Here is a 26622-nt window from a genome sequence, read left to right as displayed (position 1 = left end):
GATGCAGTGGCCAGGCGTTCTGTGATTCCCCCAAAGATGCCCGGCTGGTGAGGAAGAGCAGGGTCCAACCCAGGCCACCTGGGCAGAGTCACCCCTGAACCCCCACACCCCAGGGCCTCACACTCAAGTCAGACACCAGAAAAGGCAGCCCATGGAAGCCATGCAGCCCATGGGAACCCAGGGCTCAGACTGTCTGCATGGCTCTGAGGGCACAGGGTCAAACTTGCAGATTTCCGAGTCCACAGGCAAAAGCAGATCCTAGGAAGCATAGACTCATCATGGTGAACCCAGAAGGAAGCCACAGGGATGTTATGGTACTTAACAAAGAGCAGAGCTTTATCTTGGGGTTCAGGGTGGTGATGTCCATTGTCAGTTCACAACCAGGCTGAGAATTCTGCAGGTCGTTAGCTGTGGGAGCCTCACAAAGGCACTGAGGAACCCAGGTGCAAGGTGTAGGTTTTGTGTCCGGCATGAGCCCACCTGCCAGCTGGGCCAGCCTGAGCCTCCCACAGTGCCAGGTGGACCTCCCGCGTCTTACCCTCAGTCTCTCTCTCTTGCCCACAAAAACACCTCTCTTGTTCCCTGATGGTGTCAGATCCTGGTCCCCCTTGGCTCCTGCCATCCAGAGCTGTTGTCTCCCCTGGAGGCCTGTCCCAAGGAGCTGAACAGGAGGGGATCCAGGCTGGTGAGGGAGCTGCCATCTGGGCAGGGTCTGTGGCCTTCAGTGGTGGCTTCTCTAGGTCCTCAGAAGACACAGTGTTTCTCATGACATGCTCCTGTGCTCTCAGTAAGCTTCCATTCCTCCCTGTAGGAAATTAAAACTGCCGAGGCAGCTTCCACACAGCGGGCAGCTCGGCAGATGAGGCGGGGCAAAGGCAGAAGCCAGCGTTAGGCTCACTAGGTAACTAGAGAGACAAAATCAGTTCCTAGTGTAGACCCGGTGACACACCTCAGCGCTGAGTCGGGCTCTGTACCGAGCCCAGGAGATTCCCATCGTAAAACACTTTGCCAGAACAACCCTCCTCTGCTCTAGGAGCCAGTGGTCTCTCCCGGGGACCCTGAGCTCCTGCACACCTGACCACCGCCTGCAGCAAGCACTTGGGGAGGCAGGTGTTGCAGGCTCCTGTTGGGGAGCCCATGCCTGGGGAACTGGAGCCAATGAGGGGTCCAAACAGCAATGGAACAAAAGAAATAGTGTTCATATTAGCACTAAAAATACTTCCTACCAACAGATCAGAGACTGGCTTTTCCCGGGAAGACCCAGAGGGAGACATTTACATGAGAAATGACAGGATCTGGCATTAGTTAGGATTCTTCAGAGGAAAGTAACCGATAGGTTGTGTGTTTGTGTGTGAGCATAGAGAGATTGATTTCAAAGTATTGGCTGTCATGATTGTGGGGACTGACAAGTCTGGGATCTACAAGGGGGTCAACAGACCAGAGACCAGGGAGGAGCTGCAGTTCTGCAGATGAGATCCAAAGTCCATCTGCTAGACCTCTCTCCTCCTTGGGTGACTTTGTCCATTTGGTATCTGTGTATCTTTGAATGATTCTTTCCCATAGTCTACTTTTCTGCTCAAAGGGTGGGTAGACTCTTCTTCCATCAGGTGAGGACCCTCAAACCTCCCTGGGGGGTCCCTGCATAAATGACTGCTTCAGGTCATCTTCATCTGATGGCTCCATCCCGGCTCTCCCTGTCTCAACGGATTGCATGAGGCCCCCCACAGTATGAGAAGAAATTGGCTTTACTTCAAATTCGTTGATTTAAATATCAATCTCATCTAAAAGAACTTTCACAGGAACATCTAGAAAAATTATTTCCCAAATATCTGTGTCCCACGGCCAAGTCAAGTTGACAAAACCAACCATCACAGAGCTGGACTCCACCAGCGTGAGCACCCGATGTTTGGGGGTGAGCACTTGGCTGGGGAGTCTGGAAGCAGAATCTGTGATCTTGGGGCTGTGGGGCCTGGAGGCAGGAAGCTGGCGAGGTCCCTCTTCTGGTGCAGGAACCTGCAAGGACAGGGAGAGCCGGGATGGAGCCATCAGATGAAGATGACCTGAAGCAGTCATTTATGCAGGGACCCCCCAGGGAGGTTTGAGGGTCCTCACCTGATGGAAGAAGAGTCTACCCACCCTTTGAGGAGAAAAGCAGACTATGGGAAGGAATCATTTCAAAGATACACAGATACCTTAAATGTGTATTTTCCTTTGAAATAATTAAATGCATCCATTTGCTAATTCTTTTCATTACGGCCCCAAACTTTCATCCCATAAGGGTCTGCCTGTGCGAGGTCCAGGTTAACCATCGGCATTCACATGCTCACTAAGCATGATGTGCAATTCAGGTTTCTTTTACGGAGGGTGAAACACGTCCTGTCTGTCCAGGTGCCAAAGCAGTTTAATTTTCCGTCTTTTTTCCATGTTTTACTTTTGCCTCAGCCACACCTCACTTGACAGCAGTCTCACTTAATGACTGCCTCCAGGGCGTCGTGCCCACCACACAGCTGGGTTTTCTTAGAAACAAGCCACTCTGTTTTCGTGTTTCACGCAGCCGCACCAAATCTAATTATATTACATAACAGTGACGAGTTCCGTCGGCATAAACAGACTCGGAGGCAGACTCAGTGGGCTCTGGGGAGTCTTCCAGTCACCAGTGGCAGCAGAAGGCTGTTGACATCCCTGGGCAAGGCTGGCTCCTCCCAGGGCTCTGCCAGCAGAGGGGAGCGGCGCAGTGAGCCGAGGTGTCCATTCAGAGCACACAGGAGTTTGTCATAGGCTGCAGTGAGACTGCAGGGAGGTGCCCATGCGGAACAGGATGTGTGTCTGGTGTCCAGGGCAGAATGGAATAGGTGTAGGGAGCCACCAAGACAAAGACCAACCTGACAAACATGCCCCTGCTCTAACCTCCTGAGAGGAGAAGACGGAGGAGACTCCTGTGGGAGGCTAGAGGCCCCTGCCCAGTGGCAGCCACTTTGTGCGTAAGAGGAACCCTTATCACCTGGCAGCATCCCCAGTTGTGAATATCCATTATCACCACCCTTCACATCCAAATGCAAGGACAAGGTGAGACACCTTGCATCCCAGAGCCTCCTGGGGCAGGGATGTCTGTGTAGACCTCTAGGGGGGCCTTGGAGGAAGGAAATGCCATGAGAGTTCCTTTTGCTTCCCTGACAGCTGCATTCTTGTGCTGGGAGGGTCCACGTAGGAGGACGTGGTCTCAAAGGACTTGGCTTTCCCCGGCAGTGGCTCTGGATGGTCCTTTGGTTAGGATCTCACACCTACTGGACTCTGCATTCACAGAAGCTCACCTGAGTATGGGCCAGGGCCTCTTGCAGGACTGTCTTTGTGGGGTTGTTTCTGTGTGTTTTGGTTTTTGGGGGGTGGGTACCAGGGATTGAACTCAGGGGCCACATCTCCAGTCCTATTTTATATTTTATTTAGAGACAGAGTCTTACTGAGTTGCTTAGTGCATCACTTTTGCTGAGGCTGCCTTTGAACTTGCAATCCTCCTGCCTTAGCCTCCAGAGCCTCTGGGCTTACAGGCATGCACCAATGCGCCCAGCTGTGGGTTGTTTTTGTTTGTTTTGTTTTCGTGGTGCTGGGGATGGCATGCAGGGCTCTATAACTGAGCTGGAACCCCAGCCCCAGGGCACAATCTTCGAAACCAGGAGGGCTGTACAGGGGCAGGGAGGTGGCCCAGGGAGGAGCTGAGGTGGGTTTCTCTGAGATGTTAGTGACCGGGAATGAAGGCACCCATCATTCACAGAAGAACCTGTCTATCAGACTTTACCCTTCAGATTTTCTATTAGCATACACTATTTCCATTATGGTTTAAAAACAAAATCAGTACAACCTTAATACAAGGAATTGAAGTACAAAATGGGTGAAAGTGATTCAGAACTTCAGGGCCAACCCCATCCCTGGACTGTTCTAACAGGTCTGTGGGTCTCTAGTGACGGGGTACATCTTGTGGTGATGTCGGTGATCTGGTGTATTCAGGAAGCTCATGGGCCTGGTTATTCTGATATGAGTTTGATATGCCCCTGCATCCATGTGCTTCTGATTGATTTGATAAGTCACAGTGGTCATTCTTATTAAGCACACTTAATTTATTTATCAGTTTGTTTTGTTATAGTTAAAGCTTTGTCCCAGGGTTTCATAAACTGACTTCCAAACCACTCACGTATAATCGAATCAAGCCTTTATCGAAGCACACCGGTGGTGGCTGACCAGAACATAAAGCTGTTCCCCTGATCAGCCCCGAACAATTGCAAGGGCAACTCCTTATAAGCCTGAAAACTGCAAAAGGGATGTTTGGGGGTCTAGCCAATGCAAGCAAGCCAGGTTACAGAAGCAGGACAGTACAGTCAAGCGGAGGGAAGCCTAACCAATCACAGTTAGCCCAGTCACCCCAGTTACAGAAACAGAGCCCCGTTACCCTAGTTACAGAAACAATACCCATTAGGTAGTTCCGTGTTCTTAAAGGTTTCTATAGCAAAAGGAAAAGAACATCTTGCTCCAGTCATGACTCTTCTACTTGGCATGGTTGTTTTACAGGATGAAGTCATAAAACAAAATGGAGTCACATTTGCTCCTACTATCACAGTTTTATGCTGGTTATTTACTTGAACAAACAAGGTATAGACTCATCCAACCTTAGCTATTAAACTGAAACTGGATCAAATTATGGCAAACTACTGCTTTGCAAAATGGAGTCACTCAGGACAGGCACAGCCTGAGGACTGCTGTCCTACACACCATGGAGTCACCAGGGCAGGCACAGCCTTAGAGAAGCTGTTATACACACCATGGAGTCACTAGGGCAGGCACAGCCTGAGGACTGCTGTTCTACACACCATGGAGTCACTCAGGGCAGGCACAGCCTGAGGACTGTTGTTCTACACACCATGGAGTCACTCAGGACAGGCACAGCCTGAGGAGCACACCATGGAGTCACTCAGGGCAGGCACAGCCTGAGGAGCACACCATGGAGTCACTCAGGGCAGGCACAGCCTGAGGACTGCTGTTCTACACACCATGGAGTCACTCAGGGCAGGTGCAGCCTGAGGATTCCCATCCCTCCTGTTTGTGTTTCCACTAACACATTGGAAACATAATTTGGCTTCTCCACCTCAGTGTCCCCATACAGACGACAAGTCTGGGAACCTTGGTCACTTCTGATGTCCCTTCCAGCCCCATCACTCGCCTTCTCTTGGCAAATCTTCCATGGACACTGGAGGAAGGAGCAGTCTCCTGAGGAGGCAGAGCTTCAGGGAGCAGGGAGTTTAGGAGGCCAAGTAGGAACGGAGCACGACACCCCAGTGTTGTGCAGAGAGAAACCCCACATGAGGGATTTTTTTTTTGAAACAGGTAATTCTTAAGGCCCTTTTGAACACCGAGGTCAGACTTTCCTGTCTGCATGTCTCATCCCATTTCCCTGTCTCCCCGCTGCCCGCGTAAGTGAAGCTCTGTCTGTCCCATGGAGTCTTTTTAAGATAAGATCTGATGACAGGACAGCAAGACAGGGGAGCCTGGTAAAAATAGCACGCTGCCCACTTTACATACCTTTGGCTTCTCACAGTTCATAAAATCAACGCCCACAGTGTCTCCTCTGCGGGGAGCGTCTTGCGTCCCCCAGTTGGGCTTTGCATGTTCCAGGGAGCATGAAAACAATCCTGCATGAGTGTCTGGCTCATTATAAATCTCTCCCGAGTCTCACAAGGCAAAGGAAGTGCTTTGACTTTCTGAGGCTGAAGAAAAAAGCAGATCTCTCAAGCCGCGAGTCCTGCCGTGCCCAGAAGGCCTGGTTTCTGGGCCCCGTTCCCTGGCAACCGTTGCCAGTAGTGGGCTTTCTGTTCTGATGGGAAGAGCAGGCTGGACCCACATTCGCTGCGAGAAGAACCATCAAAGAGACAGAGTTGGAAGGTCCTGGTCCCAGCTCATCTGCACCAGCCGACTGAGTGAGGAGGGACGGCGTGCTCACCACCTGGCCTCTTTCCTGTGGCCCTTACTCTCTGCGTTAGAAGGATTGGAGGACTCTGAGTCGCCCAGACATCAGCACACGCAAGCCCAGCTCAGTCCAGCGACTGGATGCTCATGACTCTGACGTGTACCCTCGCCTACCAAGACCATGGGCTCTTTCTGAGCTGGACTTCTACCTGAGCTTGCTAGGAGTGTACCTGGCACCACGAGATTCTGACAAAATGCCCTATGACCTAGACAGTAATAAACCCAAGTCAGGGAGGAGGAAGAGGTGACCTGCCGGGCTACCTGCCAGCTGGAAAGCCCGATCCTCTCCTCCTGTCCCCCAAGGCTGCGATCTTGGGCGGCACCACCAGGCTGCAGCTTGCCGGCAGGCTTTAAATTAACTCGTTAAGTGATTTTTTTTCCCTAAGGAAAGGCAGATTTTTCAAAGCGGCATATGTTTATTTTTGAGTGGGGATTGTTATGTTTAAAACATTTCATTTAGAACCGTGGTAGATCTCCAGTCACTTACACATGTGAAAATGCTGTCATTGCTCAGAGGAGGACGGGGTCCTTGTGTCCTCGAGGCTCAGCTAATGCCTGTCCCATCCGGCCACACCACGGCTGCCTCGGCCTCTCGCTGCTGGGGCTGACTGTGCGCATGTCCGCGTGTAGAATCCATCGGAGCTCATGTCAGGAAGTCAGAGGGGTGACTTACTCCGTGAAGAATAGCCCACCTGAAGTGGCAGGAGTGCCAATGTATGAAAGCCACCTGTGCCCTGGTCGGACTGGGAAGCTGAAGAAGCACGCGGCAGTAAGTGCTAAGGCTACACCTCCATGTCCTCCTCTGCACCCTGCTGCAAGTGCCTAAAGCGCATGGTGGCTTCTCACGGAGTGTGACAGCTTCTGTGCTCTCACTGTGCCCCCATGTTTACCGAGCAGCCAGAGTTGTGCACGGAGCCAAGAGTTAGTACTGAAAATGCAGCAGAGTGCTTCACCTAAAAACCCAACAAGAGCCAGAGAGAAAGGACCTGGGACCAAGTTCTGGAGGAAGGTGGCGTCCCCTTGTCCTCTGGAAACTCAGGCTGCCAAGCCCAGAGCAGCTGTGCCTGGCTCTGGGGCTCAGCCACGGGCAGCAGAGGTCAGGGCGGGGCTCTGGGTCTGGACTGTTGTCCCGGCACACCGAGCGCTCCGTGGTGCTCCCTGACCAGGGGTTTCCTCAGCCCCTGTCAAAACCTGCACTGTCGAGGACACACTCCATGACCAAAGCCCAAGGGTTGCTTTTATTCTGAAAGACGGGGGTGTGGTCATTTTATTGAGAAATGTCTAGTGACTGTTGTACAAGTCGCTTCACTTCGCAAATACAAATACAAATACAATACAAAAACAAATACTTGAAATAAATCAACTTAGAGTGGAAGTTTATTAACTTAGTTTGGCTCACAGCTTTGGAGGTATCAGCCCAAGACCCAGCAGCTCTCTTGCTTTGGGCCTGTGGGGAGGCAGGCACCATGGCAGGAGCATGTGGGGCAGGAAGCCCCTTTTCCTCTGGGAAACGGGTGTCAAGGAGGCCTGGGTCCCATGACCCCCTTCGAGGGCACACCCTTGTCACCTGAGACTTCCCAGGAGGCTCCCTGCTTAAGGGCTGTCACCAGGGAACCAGGATTTTGACACGTGGGCCTTTGGTGGACATCCCCGTCCCCAGTGCTAGCAACGACCTGGAGCACGTGGTTCCAGGAATCCCACCTGAGCTCAGCAGTGATGGCAGCCACTCCTGCCTCTTGTCCTGGAGCACTGAGAGCCCTGCCAGTGGACCCCTCAGTAGTGGCAGGCTCCCATGGTGGACGGGTGACCAAGTCCTCCCGTGTCCTGTCTAGTACTCTCAACTGGTTTGAGGAATCCCAGCCTCTGACTTCCTTCCAGTTGGTGGACTTAGGAAAACTGAGATAAAGCAGCTGTGGCCCCTGGTGAGCTACAGAACAGCCCACCCAGCTGCGAGACCCTCGGGTGCCAGCACAGAAGCTGGTGGGATTCCGACCTTTTCATGAGCTCAAACAAAGACATTTCCCCAGAGTCCTGTTTGTGAAGCAAAGCAGACCTTGGCACTTCAGATGCAGTCAGAACGATCTTTGTTCGGGAGGATTTCTTAATGACCTAGGGGAGAAGGGCAAGGCTGGATGAACCCAGTGAGAACGTCTTCAGACGAGGGGACAGCAGACGGTGGGGTGGTTGGAAAGTCCAGGAGCAGCCAGGACGTCCTTCACAGCCCCAGTGTGGACACCAAGTATAATTTATAAGGCTGCAGAACTGAGAGAAAATGTGAGAAGGAACAAGAGAGCACACAGACGTGGCTTTAAAATCACCTGGGTAACGGCCTCCGTGTGAACTTGAGGAAAGGCCCTGGCCAGTTTGCTCAGAAGTCCTGACGATTTCTCCTGAAGCTCGAGAGCGGTCCTTTGCCGTTAGGTCCTCATGTCCTTGGGTTCGAGCTTGGTCCATGTTTTGAAGTATTAGCGACACTGGAGATATATTTACAAAGGCTTTGCTGTGTGGGAAAGTGGTTGATTTAAGTATTGAAATTTTAAAATGCTGAATAAAAAGTTGCATATACTATCTGCCTCAGCCACATTGAAGATGCATTTACACACATACACACCAAAAGCACAAGAAGCCAGGGTGCGGGGACAGCGGCAGTCTGCCAGGAGGTGTGAGGGCAGGCTCATCTTCTCCCTCCTCACTCTCTGAATCACGCAGGTTCCAGGCTCCAGCTGGTGGCGCATCTCACGTGGTTGCTGCAGGTGTGTCTGGTGCCTTGTGTGCTCCTCACCAGGCTCACTGGTGCTGCTTTGGCTCCTCAGCCCAGTGGCCATGTTTGACCTTCATTCAGGCCATGTTTGACCTCCTGACCTCCCCTCCTCTGCATGGCCCCCTCCCGTGTGCACACAAAGCCTTGCTGCAGGTGGGCTTGTGCAAAGCCAGCGAAGTCTGTGGACATGCTCAGACTGACCGAGACCCAATGTGGGCACCACTGGACTGACACAGACCCACCTCCCATCACCTGTCTACACAGCTGTCTGTGAGGAATACTTTTATAACCAGAGAAGAAAAATAATATTGTGACTTTGAGGGGAAAAAACACATTATATAGCGTCAACATTAAAAGAAAATGATCAGACATTCTGAACCTGCTGTTGGAAAAGTACATTCGCCCTTGTGAAACAGTCATGTGAAATCAAGTTGGACCTGAATTAATCAAAGCCTCTAGATCCAACCACGGACAGGAAGGGTAGAGGACTGGGGGACACAGAGACATAACTCACAACATCCCTCATCAGCAGAACAGCAGAGGGAGAATCAGTAAGGCAGGCAACCCAGCTCTGTCACAGATAAATCAAAGACAAAAGTAAACAAGATTAAGGAAGAACCTAGAGACAGAAGACAAGAAAGACACACAAATCAATTGCAAAGTACAGGCTTTATTTGGATTTTGCTTTAATAAGCAGAAAGTTTATAACACTATTGGGAATTCAGATGCTGAATATTTAGTAATGTTAAAAAAAAGTATACTTGATGTTTTAGGAGTCATCATGATATTGTGATTATGTTAAACAACAAAGAACTTTTATCTTTCAGAGACACTGAAATATTTCCATCTGTAATTTGCTTTAAGTTGCCTCATGCATAAGGACATACACTGACACTTGTTGGAGTTGAGTGGAGGGAATGTGAAGGTTCTTTATTTTGAATATGTTTGGAGCTTTCTGTTTAATAAAAGAGAACAGACACACCGCTCTAAGCTGGGTTATTTCCAAGTCCAGGAAGCCCAAAAGCCAGGGAAGGGGAGAGAATGGCAGATCCCTCAGTAAGATGGGAGGAACAAGTGGGATCAGGACAGATTTGGGGGCAGAAATGGTTCCTCTGTGGAAACTGTAGTTGAAAAGCATACACAGGTGCAGACCGCACCTCGGAAGCCGTGCGAGCCACACTGTGCCATTAGAGACCCGACCTCCACTCCTGGGGCCAGGACACATCTGTGCCCTCACTGTGGTTCTCTCTGCCAACCCCCCAGCTGGTCCGTGGGGAACTGGAGCACCTGCAGCCGGACGTGTGGCGGGGGCACTCAGAGCCGACCTGTGCGGTGCACACAGCGGGCGAACTACAAGACGGAGACTGTCCCGGCCAGCCTGTGTCCACAGCCTGTGCCCTCCAGCCGGCAGGCCTGCAACTCTCAGAGCTGCCCACCTGCATGGAGCGCCGGGCCCTGGGCAGAGGTAACTGGGTGGGGTAGCCAGGGGGCAGTGGATGGCCCTCCCCATGGAACGCAGGGCCTGCAGCCTGGGGTCCCGGCACTGTCTGTTTCCTTTGCCTCCTTTGCCGGGGGCTGACCGTCGGCTCTTGTGCGCAGTGCTCCCAAACCTGCGGAAAGGGGTGGAGGAAGAGGGCCGTGGCCTGCAAGAGCACCAACCCCTCAGCCAGAGCACAGCTGCTGCCCGACGCCACCTGCACCGCGGAGCCCAAGCCCAGGACTCACGAGCCCTGCCTGCTGAAGCGCTGCCACAAGCACAAGAAGCTGCAGTGGCTGGTGTCCGCCTGGTCCAAGGTAGGCCTCCCAGTCCTCAGGAACAGCCTCGCCAGTCACCTCCTGGGCCGCCCTCCTCTCCTGCTTCCCTGCTTCCTGCTCCCCTTCCTTCACCTGGCTTCTTGCACTGCCCAAGTCCCGAATCTCCCAGCCCCTCTTCAAGGCCCTCCCTGGGCTCAGGTCTACTCCTTAAGTCATGTCCTTGAGCATCACCCCCAGGAACGTCCATGCTGCCCCACTCGGTCAGCATCCAGCACAGGAGTGTGAGAACAGGGCACGAGCGTGAGTACAGGGGACCCTCCTCGTGGTGATAGGGGGTCCCAGAGCATCCCCTAACTCCAGAACAGTTGCAACCATTTCTAGGAGATGCTCCCCCAGGGCAGAGCAGTAAGAAGCTGGATCACTTAGGATAAAGAAGTCTCATTTCCTGATATGTAAGCGGCCTGTATATTCCCAGGGGACGTCTCTGTGTTGAGCGCCCTGGAATTCCCATCCTGTGCTGCCCCCTTCAGGGGCCACCCTAGAGACCATCACAATGGGACCACAGCGAAAGCATGGCTTTGGAGTGTGGAAGCCTTCTTGACTTGCTTTGGCGAAGTGAGGCTAAAGGACCTCAAATACCTTACAACCCACAGAATGGCAGCAGCAGCCCACCAAATGAGCACCCATCCGCATGAGTGTCGAGGGGTCTCCATCTCCCGGGCTGCAGCTCTGCACGTCCATACAGGCAGGCAACAAGCTCCTAGCCGTCCCGGTTCCACACTCCTCAGGGTCGGACACGGGTCCCTCTAGGTGTCTCATTTCCCCATGCTAGTTCAGAAATGCCTTGTTCAGAATGGAAAGCGCCGAGCAGGGTCTTTAATCCTGCTGTTTGCCACTAGAAACTAGAAAGGTCATGCTCGCTCACCGGAGCAAGCTGGTCATTTCTAATGAGAAGCTCCTGGCTCTCTTTCACCCAGGCACAGGAGCAAGTGTCTCCAGACAGAATCCTACGTCATGAGAAAAGATACGTCAGCTGTGCATGCCCTTGGAGCTTAATGGTGGAGCGAGCAGCTTGGGCTGTGCAGGCTGTGGGCTGTGTCTAGGCAGAAAACCCTTGGCCAGAAATGGAATATGTGCCTGCACACACACATACACACACTCACACACTCACACACACACCCCAGAGCTTCTCTCTGAGGCATGGTCCACTAAACAACCCAGATGATGATTTCAGGGCAATCTCTGTTGTGACATCGGAACACACAGAAGACACACCTGCGAGGTGAAGGTTGGGGATGTGAGGTCAGAGCTGGGCAGGTGTTGCCACCTGGTCCCCTCTGCTTAGGCCACCTGATGGCAGTTCAGCCTGGCAGTCCTTGGGCTTCTCAGCTTCACCCACTGTCCCCCAGCCCAAGTCACCAACACTGGGGACCAGGCTTCCTCTTAGAGCCCCTGGGCCTGGCTGAGGGAAAGCAGCATGCCTTGTTCTTGCCTGACGGGCAGCTGCAGACTTCTGCCCAATGTGCTGTTTGCCCAGGGTCTCTCTGCGCCCTCAGGCTGCTGGTGGCAGGGACAGCCCAGGCTTAGTGAATACCTTGGAGGGAGCAGAGATGTGCTTGCTCTCTCAATTCATGCGGCAGTCTTCACGGGCAGCACCCCGTTTTCTGGGGAAGATCTGTGAGCCTTTGGCTGCTTCTACCTGTCTCTGCTTTAGGGACCCACAACATGCCTGAAGTTGGGTGGCTGAATCAATCTGTGGGTCTGTGTCGTCTATCTCATGTTCTTTGTGTATAAAATCTCTCTAGTTCTTAATCAGTGAGAGCCCAATATTCTAACCTTTCAGTGAAACAGTAGCTTCAGAATTATTCCTATAGCAGTTCTTGACTGTCCTGCCCCTGCTTATGATCAGATACCACTGTGACCTCAAGATCCTCCTTGTGAAGGTGATGGATCCATCATGCCTTTCAGAATGCCAAGGCCCAATAACTGCCACTAAATGTCTATATTCATATAAATTTTCAAGCTAATATCATGAGAAGACATTACAACCGCTGATTGTGAAAAGAGGAAAAAAAAAAACAGCCGTCTTTTGCCTCCTCTTTCAGTGCTCTGCGACGTGTGACAGGGGGACCCAGAAACGATTCCTAAAATGTGCTGAGAAGTACGTCTCGGGGAAGTACCGGGAGCTGGCCTCCAGGAAGTGCTTGCACGTGCCAAAGCCCGACCTGGAGCTGGCACGTCCCTGTGCGCTGTTCCCGTGCCCTGCGCACCCCCTACAGGCTGCCGCAGGGCCCCCACGGGGCGGCTGGGTTGCCTCTCCCTGGTCCCAGGTAAGAGGCTCTGAGCATCCTGTTGGGGGAGTGGCACAGCTCCCGGCCCCAGGGTCTGGTGGCCTGTGGGAGGTGTGGGGGGCTCTCTGCAGAGGTGTGTTGCCCGAGCCCACCTGGCCACCCCATGACCTTTCTCTCCAGCATGTGCAGGTGGCCCCTTTCCTGGGCGTTTCGTTCTGAGGATGGACTCCAAATGTCACTCAGCCCTACAGGCCCTGTGTGTATTGTTCTGAGTTTCTGTCCCATTAAGTGTAAAGAAATATAATGGTTTTGGTCATAGCTGGGCAGGATTTCTCAGAGAGGGGTGTGAATGAGAAGAAATGTGAGATCTGGAGTAAGTCATCAGCTGTCAGTTTGTAGTTTAACCATGAGGCTGTGAAAAGTAGAGAGGCCATTGACACCCTGGGAATGCAGTGGCCTGCCTGGGCGCTGGGAGCTGGCTGGCCTCTGCTGAGTGCCCACTGTTTTCCCTCGGGGTTTCTCTCATGCCATGCTCCTCCTCTTCCCACACGTCCTCCACTCTAAGGAAGAACTCAGCCGAGACTGTGTCCTACCCCATCCCTCATCCTGTTTCCTGCTTGGGTTCCCAGCAGCCTCGGCTCTCTCTGGGTCTGGGGTCCTGCTTCCCAGGCCCTTAGTTTCTGGATTCCCTCTGGTCTGGAACCACGCTTAGCTCCTCTCCCACCTGCTGGGATTCCTGCCACAGGCCAGGAGGACGCAGACCATGGGTGCCGGGGTCCTGCATGCAACCCCGGCTCCACCGGCCAGCAGTCTAGCCTCGCATCTGTCCAGCTCAGGGACATTTTCCTTTTGTGACTATCTGGTCGGCTGGCAGCAGAGTGAGCCATGGGCTCCTGTCATACAGAAACACCTCCGTCCCTGGCCAGTGTCCCAAAGCTTGTCAGGTACATTGCTCCAACATACCCGAGGTAAAGTCCCAAGTTTATCAGATGCACAGGGGCATCAGGCCGCCCCACCCAGGGCTTTCCTGCAGCCCCAGCTGGTGCCCTTGTGGATTCCAGCACCCAATCCCAGGGAACACGGGCTGGTGTCTGTGCCACGTCACTTTCAGAAGCACCTTCCAGGGTTCAGGTCTCTCTCCAAGACATTTCCCAAATGGTCTTTCCAGTGCCTGGTGCCAGAGAATGGTCTTCCCCTGGTCTAACTCCTGCCACTGCCCACAAAGGGGACCTGCTGGGACAGTCCACTCACTCTCCTTGTGCCAGCCTGTCCCAGGAGCCTGCATCACAGCGAGTGTTACTCTGGGCTCCCAGCGTCAGTAAGGGAGGGCACCCAGGGAGGGTGCGGCCCCCTTGAGGAAGCGTGCACACACCCCCAGCCCCCCAGGCCTGATAAAGGAAGTGTGGACACAGTACAGACTGCTGTCTGGAGCATCCCAGGTACCCGCCCCTCCCACCTGGAGCCTCGTGCAGCGGCCGCAGGCCCAGACAGGGGAGATCCCTGCAGATCACCATGGGGATGATGTTTAGCCACAGGTCACAGGTGGAAGCATCTGCTAGGTGTTTTACACACATGTTCTATGTACTGCACTTGCACACGTATGAACACCACATGCGCACATATCCACGTATGTACATGCTGTGCACGTGCTGTATTGTGCTTAGCACTGCACCCAGCCCACGCTCAGGGAATGCTTGATGAGTGGGTGGATTTGCAGGGAAACGAGTCCAATGAGCGCACTGGGGCAGCTGCTTCAGGCCTTGTTGGAGAGCCCACTCCTCGCAGGGGAGGGGGTGCCCTTGTCTTGAGGTTCATTTTCATTGTCTGCCAGCGTGGCAGGCTCTGCCAAGGGACCCACTCGTAGCTCATCATCCCTGATAGCCAAAGACAATGCCAGCTTGCCTGCCGGTGTGTCCCCCCAGATTCCCAGGATTGAGCTGGAGAGCAGGCTGCTGGGGTCGGGAGGTCCACGCTGTCCCTGCACATGTGCATGTCAGGTGCGTGAGGGGAGCTCCTGGAGAAAGCAAACCGAGTGCAGCCAGTGACTCATCAACAGTTGCCCACAGTTCACATCCCGCCAGGCGCCATGTCGCCAGGCCCATAGACTCCAGTGACCAATTTGATCTGAGTATGTTTGAAGGATTGAAGAATTGTGATGGGACCCACTGGGCAAGGCCACTGGAGCCCACTCCACAGGCCAGGTGGTACTTGCCTACACAACCCGTCCTGGGAAGGAAATATGTGTCCATGGAGTCAGGGGCTCACTGAGCAGGTGGCCAGGGGTGAGGTCCAAGAATGGACAGAGCCTGGAGCTGAGGAACCCACTGTGTCTCACATGCTTAGCCAGCCTAGGGTCTGGTTCCCTGGCAGTGACCAGCTCTCCCCAACCTGGTTCTCTCCTTAGGTCGACTTTATCCTAACCATGGTGTGTTCAAGGCCAACCTCAGCAATTTAGTGAGACCCTGTCTCTAAAATATAAAAAGGGCTGGGGTGTGACTGTAGTTAAAAGCCCTTGACTTCAATCCCCAGTACCTAAAACAAAAACCACACACACACACACACACACACACACATACACACACACACACCCCTTTGTTTTTATTTTACTGAAGCCCAAAGAAAACAGACATCTTAACAGAACCAACTAAGTCCATCATGGAATGATTTTCAGAATTAGATAAAAGCTCATTAGAATAATAGCAGTTTAAAATCCCCCCACACGATGCCATACTTCACCCCACTGATGCTGTGGGTATGCAGGTATGACGAGCCCAGGTCTGGTCCTCACCAGAGAAGGACACTGAGGATCCTAAGGTGAGTCCCGCCCCCAACCCCAGCTGTTAACCCCGACTGCTCAGCACGGAGCCGGCCAGCACATTTAGAAAGAGTAAAACAAGGTTTACTAATATTTAACTCAAACCCAAACCTAAAACCAAAAGGACATCTTCAATCGTTTTTGCAAGTCTGAAGAATCCCATCTGGTCGTCTAATATATGATTTTTTTTACCACCAGCAGACTAAAGTCTCCATCCACTGTGACTCATCCACTGTTAGGAGACTGCAGCTGTTTTGGGAAAGGTGATAACTCAAGGGGCTACGCTTGCCATGAGCACTTGTACCCATGGCTGTGCCCTCAAACTGGGACGTTGCCAGTGTAGTGAATGGCCGGTGACCACTGAGCTCTGCCACCAGACAGGCTTATTCTTGTAGCAATTGAAAGTCCTTGTTCCTGGTTTGCTCGGTGGGGCTTCTGCAGATCTAATGGCATTGCTTATCCCCACATTTTACGGTGGGCGTGGTGAAGCACTGGCCAGATCATTTTAGTCATGTGGGCTTAGTCAGGTGGTTCCCATACTGTTTGGTCTGGGAACGGCTTAAGCGGGATCACCTGTTGGACTGTGTCTCGCTCCACATGACAGAGATGAATGTGGCCCTGCTGAGTGTGTGGGGGCCCCAGCTCTCTCTCTGGGAGCCCTTTACCAGGACTGTGCACAGACTGACGGAGGAGCACGCTGCACTGTGAGGAGTCAGCAGCCATGTCACAGACGGAGCGCTGGGTTTTCACCCTGGTAACTGTGGCTCTGATGCAGTGCCAAATGCCGACCTCTAACAAGGGCACCCGCACCTCGTCCTCACAGCTGCCATGTGGCCAGGACCGGGCGAGGACAGCTCACTACCACTGACCGGCCGTGGTACACCTCCCGAGTTCAAGGGAGCTGGGCTTGTGACGGACTGAATTGGCACCACAGCTACAGCCCAAAGCTCCTCAACTCAGGTTTGCAGCATAAGCCACCAGAAGCTGCCCTGGGTCAGGCCACTGAGACCTGCGTGGTTCCATTCTCAGTCGAGTTGGCATTTTGGCTCTGGAACAGAGGGACAAGTCACAGTGCAAAGAAGCTCTAGAGTTGAAGGCAGAGAATGCATGGAGGCCCAGCAGAAAACGGCACATCAAAGGAGAACTTAATGGGGACCTCTCAGTGGGGACACGACAGGCGGGAGATGAAAGCCAGAAACCTGTGGCCCTCGGAAGTGGGCAAGTACTTAGGTATTCACTGTCCCCTGTGCTTGGGGGACAACTATCCCATGCGAGAAGCCCCATGATCTCAATGTGTCCAATGAGTGACAAGGTAGGGCAGTCAGAACATCAGGCGCCACTTGGAGACTGGCAGTCACCATGTTCCACTGGCATTTTTCCACAAAGCTCAATGGCCTAGAAAAGAAGTACTTCTCTCATTTAAAAACAACAAAAGTGCTAGAAGCAAACATTATTATTTGCTTTTCTTTGATTTATTTTACTAATGACTGAGAGTAACCATCTTTCCCATTCACCTCATTGTGTTGTTTCCTAAAGTGAGCCGCTGGTCTCTCTAAAATCAGACATCAGATCACTAGTGACACGGGAGACTCCGGGGTCTTAGACTCTCAGAAAGAAGAGAATCGGGCTCTTCACCATTTTGAATAATGTGTTCTCAGGACCTGTCTTATGTTAGACCCACTGGAGTGGGTGGGGACATGAGACCCAATCTGGATCTGCAGCATTTTTCTGATAACAGCAAGGTGGTCTTTCTGATAACCAGCAAGGTGGTCTCCCAGCCGAGGAATAAATGTCATCCCAAGGCAGCTGACTCCATACTGGAACTGCCAGAAGACGCTCACTGCTGGTGCCTGGGAAGGACTGTCCCCCTGGATACTGCAGTGACTCTTCCACATCTCTGTCCATCTTCCCAGCTGGACAGAGTCTTGGCAATTGGGAGTCTTGGGCTCACTGCAATGGCTTCAGGCTGGGCAGGGTTGAGAACAACAGGAAGGGAGGCAAGGAGAGGTTCTCTGGGTACAGGAAGGTGCCAGCACTGTGAGATGCTGCCCATCCCTGGCAGAACCCACTGGAGTGCAGGGTGGTCCTGCTCTGTATCCTCACCCCACCACCACATCTCACAACCAGGCCAGGGTGCGCTCACCCATCAACAGCCCAGTCCTGTTGGGGAGCCTCCATACCAGTAGGAGAAGTGGACCTTAAAGAATGTCCACACTGATCCTGCAGAGCTGCTGGGACTTGGGGCTGTACTGTGTTGGGGGGGGAGTTTTATGAATAGAAGGATTCATTTAGAATAAGGGGCCAAGGGTCTTCTCCAAGGCTGCAACTGGACGGAGTGAGAAGCAGCCCATTGAGAATAAGGGATGATGGCATTTGCAAAGGCCACACTTTGGAAAAAGCCTCGATCTTTTTATTTATTTATTTATTTATTTACTTATTTATTTATTTATTCATTCTGTCTTCTACTATTTTTTTTAATTAGTTGCTCAAGACAATACAATGATCTTGAGCCTCGATCTTTTTAAAGGGTGATCTGGTTCAGCATTCACAGTCAGAACACTTTGACTCCGTGGACCCTTTCTGTTAGAGGTAGAGGTAGCTGAGGTCATTTCTGAAAAGTATAAAAGGGAACAGCACAGCAATGGAACTGAAAACCTGGGCAGCAGCTCCCCCAGCGTGTCCCCACTTGTAGCCACAGTGACATTGTTAGAATACAGGCTCCCTGAAGCCTCCCACACCAGCCCAAGCTCAGGTTTTTGTTGGGGACCCGGCAGTCTATTTATCAGGTCCTCCAGGTGATTCCATGCACATTCAAAAGTGAGAACTGTGGTCTGGGGAAGGAGCCAACAATTGGCCCTGGGTGGGGGTTGGATGAGCAGGTCACTGTGACTGAGCAGCATGGAGGCCTATCTGGGCCATCAGCAAGAGGCTCAGTTGAGTCTCATGAAGCTGGGGGAGGAAGCCAAAGCTTTAGCCTCCAGGTCCAGGGTCCAGACTGTCTTTTCACTGAGCATTATTTTCCCCAGTGGTGCTGTTTCAGTGACTTGCCCACCGTCTTGTCTAACCGTGGCCTCCTGGTCTCTTCCTGTCCCTGCCTGGCCCACAGGTCTCCACCCCTGGAGTTCACTTGGTGGTCAAGGGGTCCAGGTGCTTCTTAGCTGAGTTTGCCTGGGAACCAGAGGCTGCCCAACTCAGCGGACAGTCTGGAATGGGAGTTCTAAACACCCTGCTGAGGTCTGAGCCACCATGTTAGTGCCGTTGACAAACAACTTGCATTTTTTTTCTTCCTGGAGAGAAATGAACACACATTTTCAAGTCTCTTATTTCCCTTCCATCTCCTTGTATAATAATGTCTTTATTGATTCAAAACATTCTTTTCAAAATATTTTCAGTTTGGAGCTTTGCATCTTAGTTCCTCCAGTTTACATGAGAGATGCAAATTTTGAGGAATTTAGAGGCTGTTTATCCCATAAGTATGTTTTCCCTGGGGAACTTTAAACCGTTCTAGACCAAGGCTTCTCATACTTACTGTGTGTCTGAATCATCAGAGCCTGGTGCAGATTCCGATCCAGCCATGTGGGGAGGCGGGGATGCCAAGAGTCAGCACCACCTCAAGGTCCCAGCTATTCACCGCTGCACCAAAGACATGTGGAGAATTGGGTTTTAAAGCACCCTGAGGCCAGGGCCAGTCGCTGTGTTCATCACTGAGTATCTGCCGCCTAGAATAATACCGGGTACAGAAGAGATGAGTGATTAATATTTGTTGAGTAAGAGAATCAATGACAAAAATGAATCAAACCAGATATTAATTATTTTATGACTGATGAAAGTCTCTGGAGAGCTCTCTTGATTGCTAAGGTGGGCATAATACCCTTAGCAAGAGTAGAATTCTTCCCCAGCTGCTGATTAGGAAAGAAATTCAGCCTGAAGGATGGAATATGTTGTGGACCCCAACAGATGTGGATATGCCCAATGAGACCCTGGGAATGGCCATCTCAGCACGGCACATCCGTGCCCCAAAGCCCTCGGTGCACCCCCGACATGCAGAACACAGAACAGAGGCAGAGCTGTGTTTCCACAGAATGCTCATAAAAAGGTTGTAAGCAACAGGAAACGTCCGGCTCTATTGTGGGTGACCCTGATAATTCAGAAACCAGACATGAATCTGCCCGTATCATTATTTGTTCATTTGCCATGGACATATATCGAAACTGAATTATTGGTGACTTTTGCTGAAACTGGCGTTGAAGTGAGGGGCTAAGCCTCCGAGAAATGCTCCAGACAGAGGCCCAGGGCCTGCTCTGCCTTAACCAGAGAGCAGAAAGTGAATGACTGCTTCAGCTTAGAGTCACAGTGTTCCCACCTCTCCCTTCCCGAGGGTACAGGAAGATGTTTTACTTGCTCCATCACCTGGTTGCTCTTCCAGGGGACTTAAGGTCACTTTGAAAGTGCTGATTGCAGCAGATCCTAGAGAGGCAAAGAAAGCTGGGCCTCAGGTTGGCTGCTCCTGTGGGCTGGTGCCAGCCATGGAGAGCCCCCACAGCCTCTGCTGTGACAGGCTGCAGCGGGACTCCAGGACGTGGTCTTCAAGGTTTGGGTGAGCAGTGTTGGTCATGAATGTCCCCAGATTTGCACAGCCTGATCCCTCAAGCTAAGCACCCACTTAGTTTGGCACCACACACCCGGAGTTTTGAACCCTGATCTGGGCCATCTTCTGCAGGTCTTCTTTCATGGCTTAACCCTTAACACTGTTGAGCTGGGAGCCTTGTTGGAGCGCCACGTACGTGATTTAGTCTAGACTTGTGTAGTGGCCTTTTGAGGTGGATTAATCACAATGGGTCCAGGTGCCGCTGCCTCTCTAGTCACTTACCCCCTGATTTCTTTGCCCCAGTGGATCTTGGATGGGTCCAGTTCACAGTTTGTGGTGTGTGCACCCAGCCAGCTGATGAAGGATCATCTACTGGGCACACCCCTTCCTTCTCTGCTCCGGCCCAGAGCCCTGGGATGTGAAGGCCCAGGCACAATGAGCAGTGATCCCTGCAGCTGGCAGAACCGCCCAGGCACTGCAGCCGGTGAACCTGGGGTGGAGCAGTGACCAGGAGCTGGCTCATGAAGCCTTTCCCAGTGAGGACCACCTGAAGGGTGGCTGAGTGAGGACATTCCCTGAAGGATTGGTTCTTTTACATCGGACACAGAGAGCAAAACTGATATCACCAGAAATGCACCCGTTTCCTGCGTTCATCAGACCATCAATGGCTCCCCAAGAACATTCCAGGCTTATGATAACCTTTCCCCTCTGTCCATACCTGAAGTTAATCGAGGACCTGGGCAGCAACCACAGTCATAGAGGGAGACCACCTGGGCAAGGGGGATGCTTGGGAGGGGAAGGAAGAGGAACCCTGCATTCCACAGTAGCCAGGGCTGGTGTAGGCCCTAAGAGTTAGGGGAGAACCAACAGGTAAGAAAGTACCTTTGCCCTGCTTCTGGGTCTGACATCAGCAATATTCTCTCAAATACTTAATTAGAAACCAAAAAGGGGGAACCTCTTGTTCTGTAATCAAAGAATAACTCATGGGTAACCTTCTTGGAGGTTGGAACCTAAGGGTATTTTTTTTCTCACTATTGCCTATTTGAGGAGATAACATGCCAATCCATGAATATCCATTATTATTTGGTATAATTATTTTTACCAAGTTTACTCTGCCCCAGAGTGCCTGATCTCAGGAGTTCCCTCGGGCTATAGCTGTTGAAACCCCAGCCTGAGTGACCCCAGTCATACCAGGGCTGCCTCCCACCTGAGCACCTGGAAGGGTCACCAGCTGGCTCAGAAATCTCCTGCAGGAGCCCAACCCAGTGCCCAGCATGAAGCACTCTGGGAGAGGGGGTGAGCAGGGGCAGTTTGTCTGTACTGGGGCTGAGCATCACTTCAGATGCCTTTTATTGACCCTCATCCTCACTGAAGATGTGCTGGCATGCAACAGCTGCCTTCTTCGGTGGGTGGGCACAGTGATGCCAGCCCTGTGCTGGGACCTGGCAGCCTGGTTACCATTCTGTGTTGCTCTCGCAGTGCTCAGCCAGCTGTGGGGGAGGTGTGCAGAGGCGTTCTGTGCAGTGCATGGCAGGGGGCCGGCCAGCCTCTGACTGCTCACCACACCAGAAGCCTGAGTCCTCCCTGGCCTGCAACACTCACTTCTGCACCATCCCAGAGAAGAAAGGTGAGCACTGGAGCCCCTCATGTGGGATGGGGGTGTCAGGTTTCAGGAGTAGTTCCTTGGAAGGCCTGTGGAAGTGGGGGTGCCCATGGCTGGAGAAATCCAGAGTTGGGCCTTCTGTCCATTATGCCCTTTCTTTTTTGTCACTTCGTCCTCCAGTTTTATAATAAAATAGTTACGAAGCAGGCCTCTGCCATCTTCATGCCTCCTTAGAAAGACAGAGCTGTTTGTGATGTAAGTCTGACCTTAAAAGGCATATGATTCCTGACTCTGGCAAGGCTATTTACAATACTTGAAGAAGAAAAATTTAACTAACGGAGCTTTTCACCCTGCATTACACAAAGGTCTCACTTTCTTCTAATGGTCTCAAAACACCACCCGTGCCTGAAGCAGCTGCAGAGCTGGCAATCTGCCATGGTTCCTCTGACAGCAAATGGAACAGGGGACAAGGAATGGGCTCACCCAGAGAAGAAGGCAGTTGGTGTTCAGTCCTAGAGAACCCATCATCTTGGAGGATGGGTGATTGGGTGGGTGCATGTAACACAAGAAGAAGCTCAAAATTTTTCCAGAAACTCCCACAGGTCTTGGGAAAAGTAGAAGTTCTACAGGTCTCTGTTAGACCTGAAGAGCTGCCCTCCAATGATAAGTCTGCCGTTATTTAGCAAGCAGAGGTCTGCCGATGCTGTGCTCAGTGCACTTGGCTAACGTAGAGTATGCTTGTTTCTAGACACCTTCTGCAAAGACTACTTCCACTGGTGCCACCTGGTGCCTCAGCATGGGATGTGCAGCCACAAATTCTACGGCAAGCAGTGCTGCAAGACTTGCTCCAAGTCCAACCTGTGAGTCGGACCGGCCCCCACGCAGAGAAGACACTGAGCAGCAGAGGAGTCTCAGCACAGAGTCTCTGTACCGTCCACAGTGGGATGCCTCCAAGGAAGCTTCAGCTGGAACAGGGAACACAGTGCTAGGCCCTTTGACCCAGAGTGCATGCACAAGTGTTTCAGGGTGAGGCACATGCATACCCGTGCCCATGCGGTGCACGGTCTCCTGTTGGGGTGACCTGTGGGGCCCTGTGGGCTAATCTCTGGCATATCAGGCAGGAGGGCCCACACTGTGAAGCAGGAGAAGCAGTGCTCAACCACATTTACATTCCAGCTAAATCAGTCCAAAGACAGGCAGAGCTGACCATGCTGAACACTAAACGATTGGTGCTTTGTAAAATGAAGGAGAGGCTGTGAAATAAGAAAAGTGCACTAATATACCAGCTTCCCGCCTCACCTCAGAGGCCCCTCTGCGCTCAGGGTTGGAGGGGCAGGTGCTGTGGAGCTCCCTGGCTCTGCCCAGGTTCCCCCTCCTACCCCAGTGGCCATGGGGGTTTAGGTCATCCCTCAGGTGCTCCCAGGCCCCTGATCTGGACATTGCTTACGAACCCAAAGAGGGAAATCCCTGCTCAAGGGCCTCTTCCCCTTCAGACGCAGGCGCTGGAGGAGAGACCTTCCTACTTACTGTTTTATCTTTCTCAGTTACTTACCAGCGAGGTTTCCTATTCGAACCTGTTTCTTAGTGCTTTTCTGGTTTAAATGATGGATTGGATGAACAGGTTACAGCAAGATCTGACTCTCCCGGCATTAGGGGTTCCTGCCATGAGAGATGTCTGCGGAGCAGTCTGTGTGATCATAACCGGAAGCCTTGCGGTCTGATTTTGTGTGTCGTGGGGTTTTCAAATTCATTCTGTGAGTTTGGTTGTTTCTGTGGAACAGGTCGAGGAGGAAGGCCGGCTGCACCGTGGGCCTCCACCGTCTCCCTATCCTCATTGGTGCTTAATTCTGGCTCCCCTCCTATGGTGTGGCTCCGTTCTGAATGGGCATCTGGATATTTATATTTGCCGAAGTTTTATAATAAATTTTATATTGTACGGAAAGCCCCTGAGTGGCACTGTGACTCTCCGTGAGCTTTGCTTCCCAGATGGAGGGCTGGCAGGAGATACTGGAAAGTGAGCCTCACAGAGGGAGGAGCAGGGCTGGAGGGTTTCAGAAAGGGCTGGACTAGACCAGGAGAGATGGTTCCGTGAGGCAGAGGCTGCAGGGGTGACGGTGGCCTCGGGCAATGGAGGTTTGGTGCCATGTCCAGTGGGAAAGCTGTCCTGACCCTGCGACCCCTGCTTGCCAATCAGCATTCTCCAAAGAAGCAGAACCAATAGGACATACAGAGAAAAGTGGGGTGATGGGTTAAGGAACTGGCTTGCCTAATTGTGGAGCCTGGATACCCTGAAACCATACAGAGGACTGCAAAGCTGGACATTTAAGGCTGAGTGGATGTGGCCTTCCTGGGTCTGCCTCCATGAGACAGCGGGCTGCATACTTGGGCAGGGTCCCCATGGTGCCAGCTTGGGACAGAATCCCTTCTTAGTGAGACCTCAGTGCTGGTGTCTAAGGGCTCATCTGATGAGACTGAGGCCCACCCATGGAGTGGAGGGAGATAGGCTTTCCTCAAAGTCTACTGACTTACCCTAATCGCATCTACAAAATACCCTGACAGCGTCTAGTCTGGTGTCTGTCACGGAGTCTGTCCAAGCTGACACATGAACTCATCCATTGTAGTCCCCACGGTTGGATGTAACCAGCCCACGGGAAGCCACTGCTGCCCCGTCGTTGAGGCGACCCTGGCCCCTCAGAATGTCAACTGCTGACCAGCAGCTCCACGGGGTCGGCCCCAGGCCCCTGGAGAGCCTGCCTGGTTCACAGAACACCTGCATTCGCTCAGCCCACACCACCCGTAGCTGGGCCTGAGCACGGGAGGAGATGGCCCTCATCCCATTTCACAGAGAGGAAATCAGGACAGGAAACAAATGTGGCTCTTCCTAGAATCACACACCAGGAAAAACGTCTCTGAGGGGTGCTAGGAGAAAAGGGGCCACCTATTTCACGGCCAAAACGCCAGCACCAGGGACCTGTTGATTCTCCAAGGCACTCAGCGGGTCTCTAGGCCTCTGCACAGAGAGGACTTCCAGTGTCCATGCTTACTGTCCTCAGTAGCTCCTCATCAGACACCTGCTGGGTGGAGCTGAGAGGGGGCAAGAGCGGCCCAGATGTGGTCCCTACCCAGGGACCCCATCTGTCTCTGTCAGAGAGAAAATGCACAGCCACATATTGATGCAGTTCAAGGCTGATCAGGCCCCAGAGGACAGGGTCAGGGACAGGCAAAGGAAGAGATTTGCTTCTGTTCAGAAGGGAAATGATGGGTCAGAGAGGGGAAGCTTTGATCAGGTGCTTAAAATGGAGGAAATCACAAGCAGTCGGAGGAAGGCGTAGCGGGCATCTGTGCCCCTCCGGGGAAGGTGCTAGGCAGTCGAGGGAGGGCCAAGGGCTGCCCAGGGCCAAGGCTTGAGGGGACTGTGGGACTGACCAGTACTGGTGAATCCCCCTCACCTGGGCGTGGCCCCTCCAGCTCACATCCCGACAAGGAGGAGGAGGGGCTCTGGTTCAGACCTGCCAGGCCCACCCAGAGCCTGCACCTGCTGCAGCCGCACTCGTGCTCAGCCACAGGATTAGTCGACAGCACTGCGTGCCCCATCACTCACCGGCTGCCAGTCAGCCGGGGCACAGCTGGGTTGGACCAAGGAGCAAGTACCCTCACCTCCACGTGGACCCTCCTGATGGACAGGCCTGAGCCCCCCCATGGCAGCCTCTCTGCTGGCAGCCCTCCCTCAGCGGTAGCCAGCGCAGCCCCTCCCACCCCAGCCAGAGTGAGGTGGACCCACCCAGCCCTCCCAGTGGTGTCCAGACACCTGCAGAGCTCCTGGGAACCACATGCTGGGCCCTGCTCTGCCCCCCACTGTAGTCTCAGCCCCGGGGATGAGTGGAGGGCAGGATGATCCACCACCCACACCCCCGTGTGAAATGCCCTGAGCTCCCAGCACAGGTGGGTCCACGGTCACTGTTCTTCACCCCGTTGCTTTCTCACTGCACTCAGCCTCAGCCTCAGCCACATACTCCCAGAAACTGCAGCTCCCAGGAAGTGGCTCTCTGGTTCCGGTGACCCGATCCTGATGAATCCTGGTGTGCTGTGCACTGCCCCGATCTCCAAGTGTCATGGGGCCAGGCTGGTGGAGAGCAGAGAGGCGTCTTCACGACCGGCACAGGGCCCGGGCACCTGCAGGGGCTGACACTGGACTCTGGCTTTGAGACCTGGGATTCACCTCTTCACGGGGATTTTCTCTGCTTGTTTCTCAGTTGCTTTCAGAGGCCACAAGGGAATCACAGACAGCCTTTGTCCTTCTCTGCCTGGGCCCCCAGGAACCTTGCCAGGTGCTGCTCCCTGGAGCCCAAGGGCAGGGTGGGGGCCATCCCAGTGCTCCAGGAACCAGCCCCCAGGAATTCCCTGCTGAGCCAGGCGTGGGCAGAACAAAGCTGTGGGAGGAGGAGGAAGCAGCACAGACAGACACCCCAGAGCTGGCAGTAGCAGCCCTGCCTCCCAGTCTGCCGTCTGCCCATCTGTCTCCCTGCAACTCTGCAAAATCTCCCTGCCTAAACTCTTGGCTCCCAGCAACCCTGACAAGGAAGGTCTAAAGGAGACTTCAGAAAGGGAAGCACCCCCAGCACAGCCCAGCACTCCCTCTGGGCCTTCCTAGGTCAGAGCTCACCCCAGCCCACCCCAAACCTGCTGTGCTGCTGGGCTTTGTCATTCTGAGCAGCAGCTTCTGGAAAACCAAACCACCACCTCAGCCTGGAGCCTCATTAAGTGCTGGGTGCTCACGCCTCTGCCTCCGGGCATGCA

At 53.0% G+C, this 26622-nt stretch overlaps 1 protein-coding gene and 1 long non-coding RNA gene across 3 annotated transcripts in view; one reads left to right on the top strand and one right to left on the bottom strand.

Annotated features, from left to right (window-relative positions):
• Adamts16 (ADAM metallopeptidase with thrombospondin type 1 motif 16) overlaps positions 1-23767 on the top strand; it is a 131290-nt gene extending 107523 nt beyond the window's left edge. For both annotated transcript variants that reach the window (XM_046430335.2, XM_046430334.2), the window contains exons 19-23: positions 10037-10238; positions 10373-10567; positions 12634-12858; positions 21702-21849; positions 22574-23767. In XM_046430335.2, the coding sequence (XP_046286291.1) occupies positions 10037-10238; positions 10373-10567; positions 12634-12858; positions 21702-21849; positions 22574-22689 (886 nt within the window). In that variant the 3' untranslated portion in view covers positions 22690-23767. The remainder of the gene's footprint in view (positions 1-10036; positions 10239-10372; positions 10568-12633; positions 12859-21701; positions 21850-22573) is intronic.
• On the bottom strand, positions 316-7202 carry LOC124083603 (uncharacterized). The gene is made up of 2 exons (XR_006848831.2): positions 5569-7202; positions 316-2013 (listed from the first exon to the last, which is right to left on the bottom strand). It is a non-coding gene; the product is annotated as an uncharacterized LOC124083603 (long non-coding RNA).
• Positions 23768-26622: the final 2855 nt, after the last annotated feature.

This window comes from Marmota monax, unplaced genomic scaffold, assembly GCF_021218885.2.
Source record: "Marmota monax isolate L192 unplaced genomic scaffold, Marmota_monax_Labrador192_F-V1.1 WCK01_AAM20220418_F8-fsc00082, whole genome shotgun sequence".
Taxonomy (NCBI): Eukaryota; Metazoa; Chordata; class Mammalia; order Rodentia; family Sciuridae; genus Marmota; species Marmota monax.
This window is presented reverse-complemented; position numbering and strand designations above follow the sequence as displayed.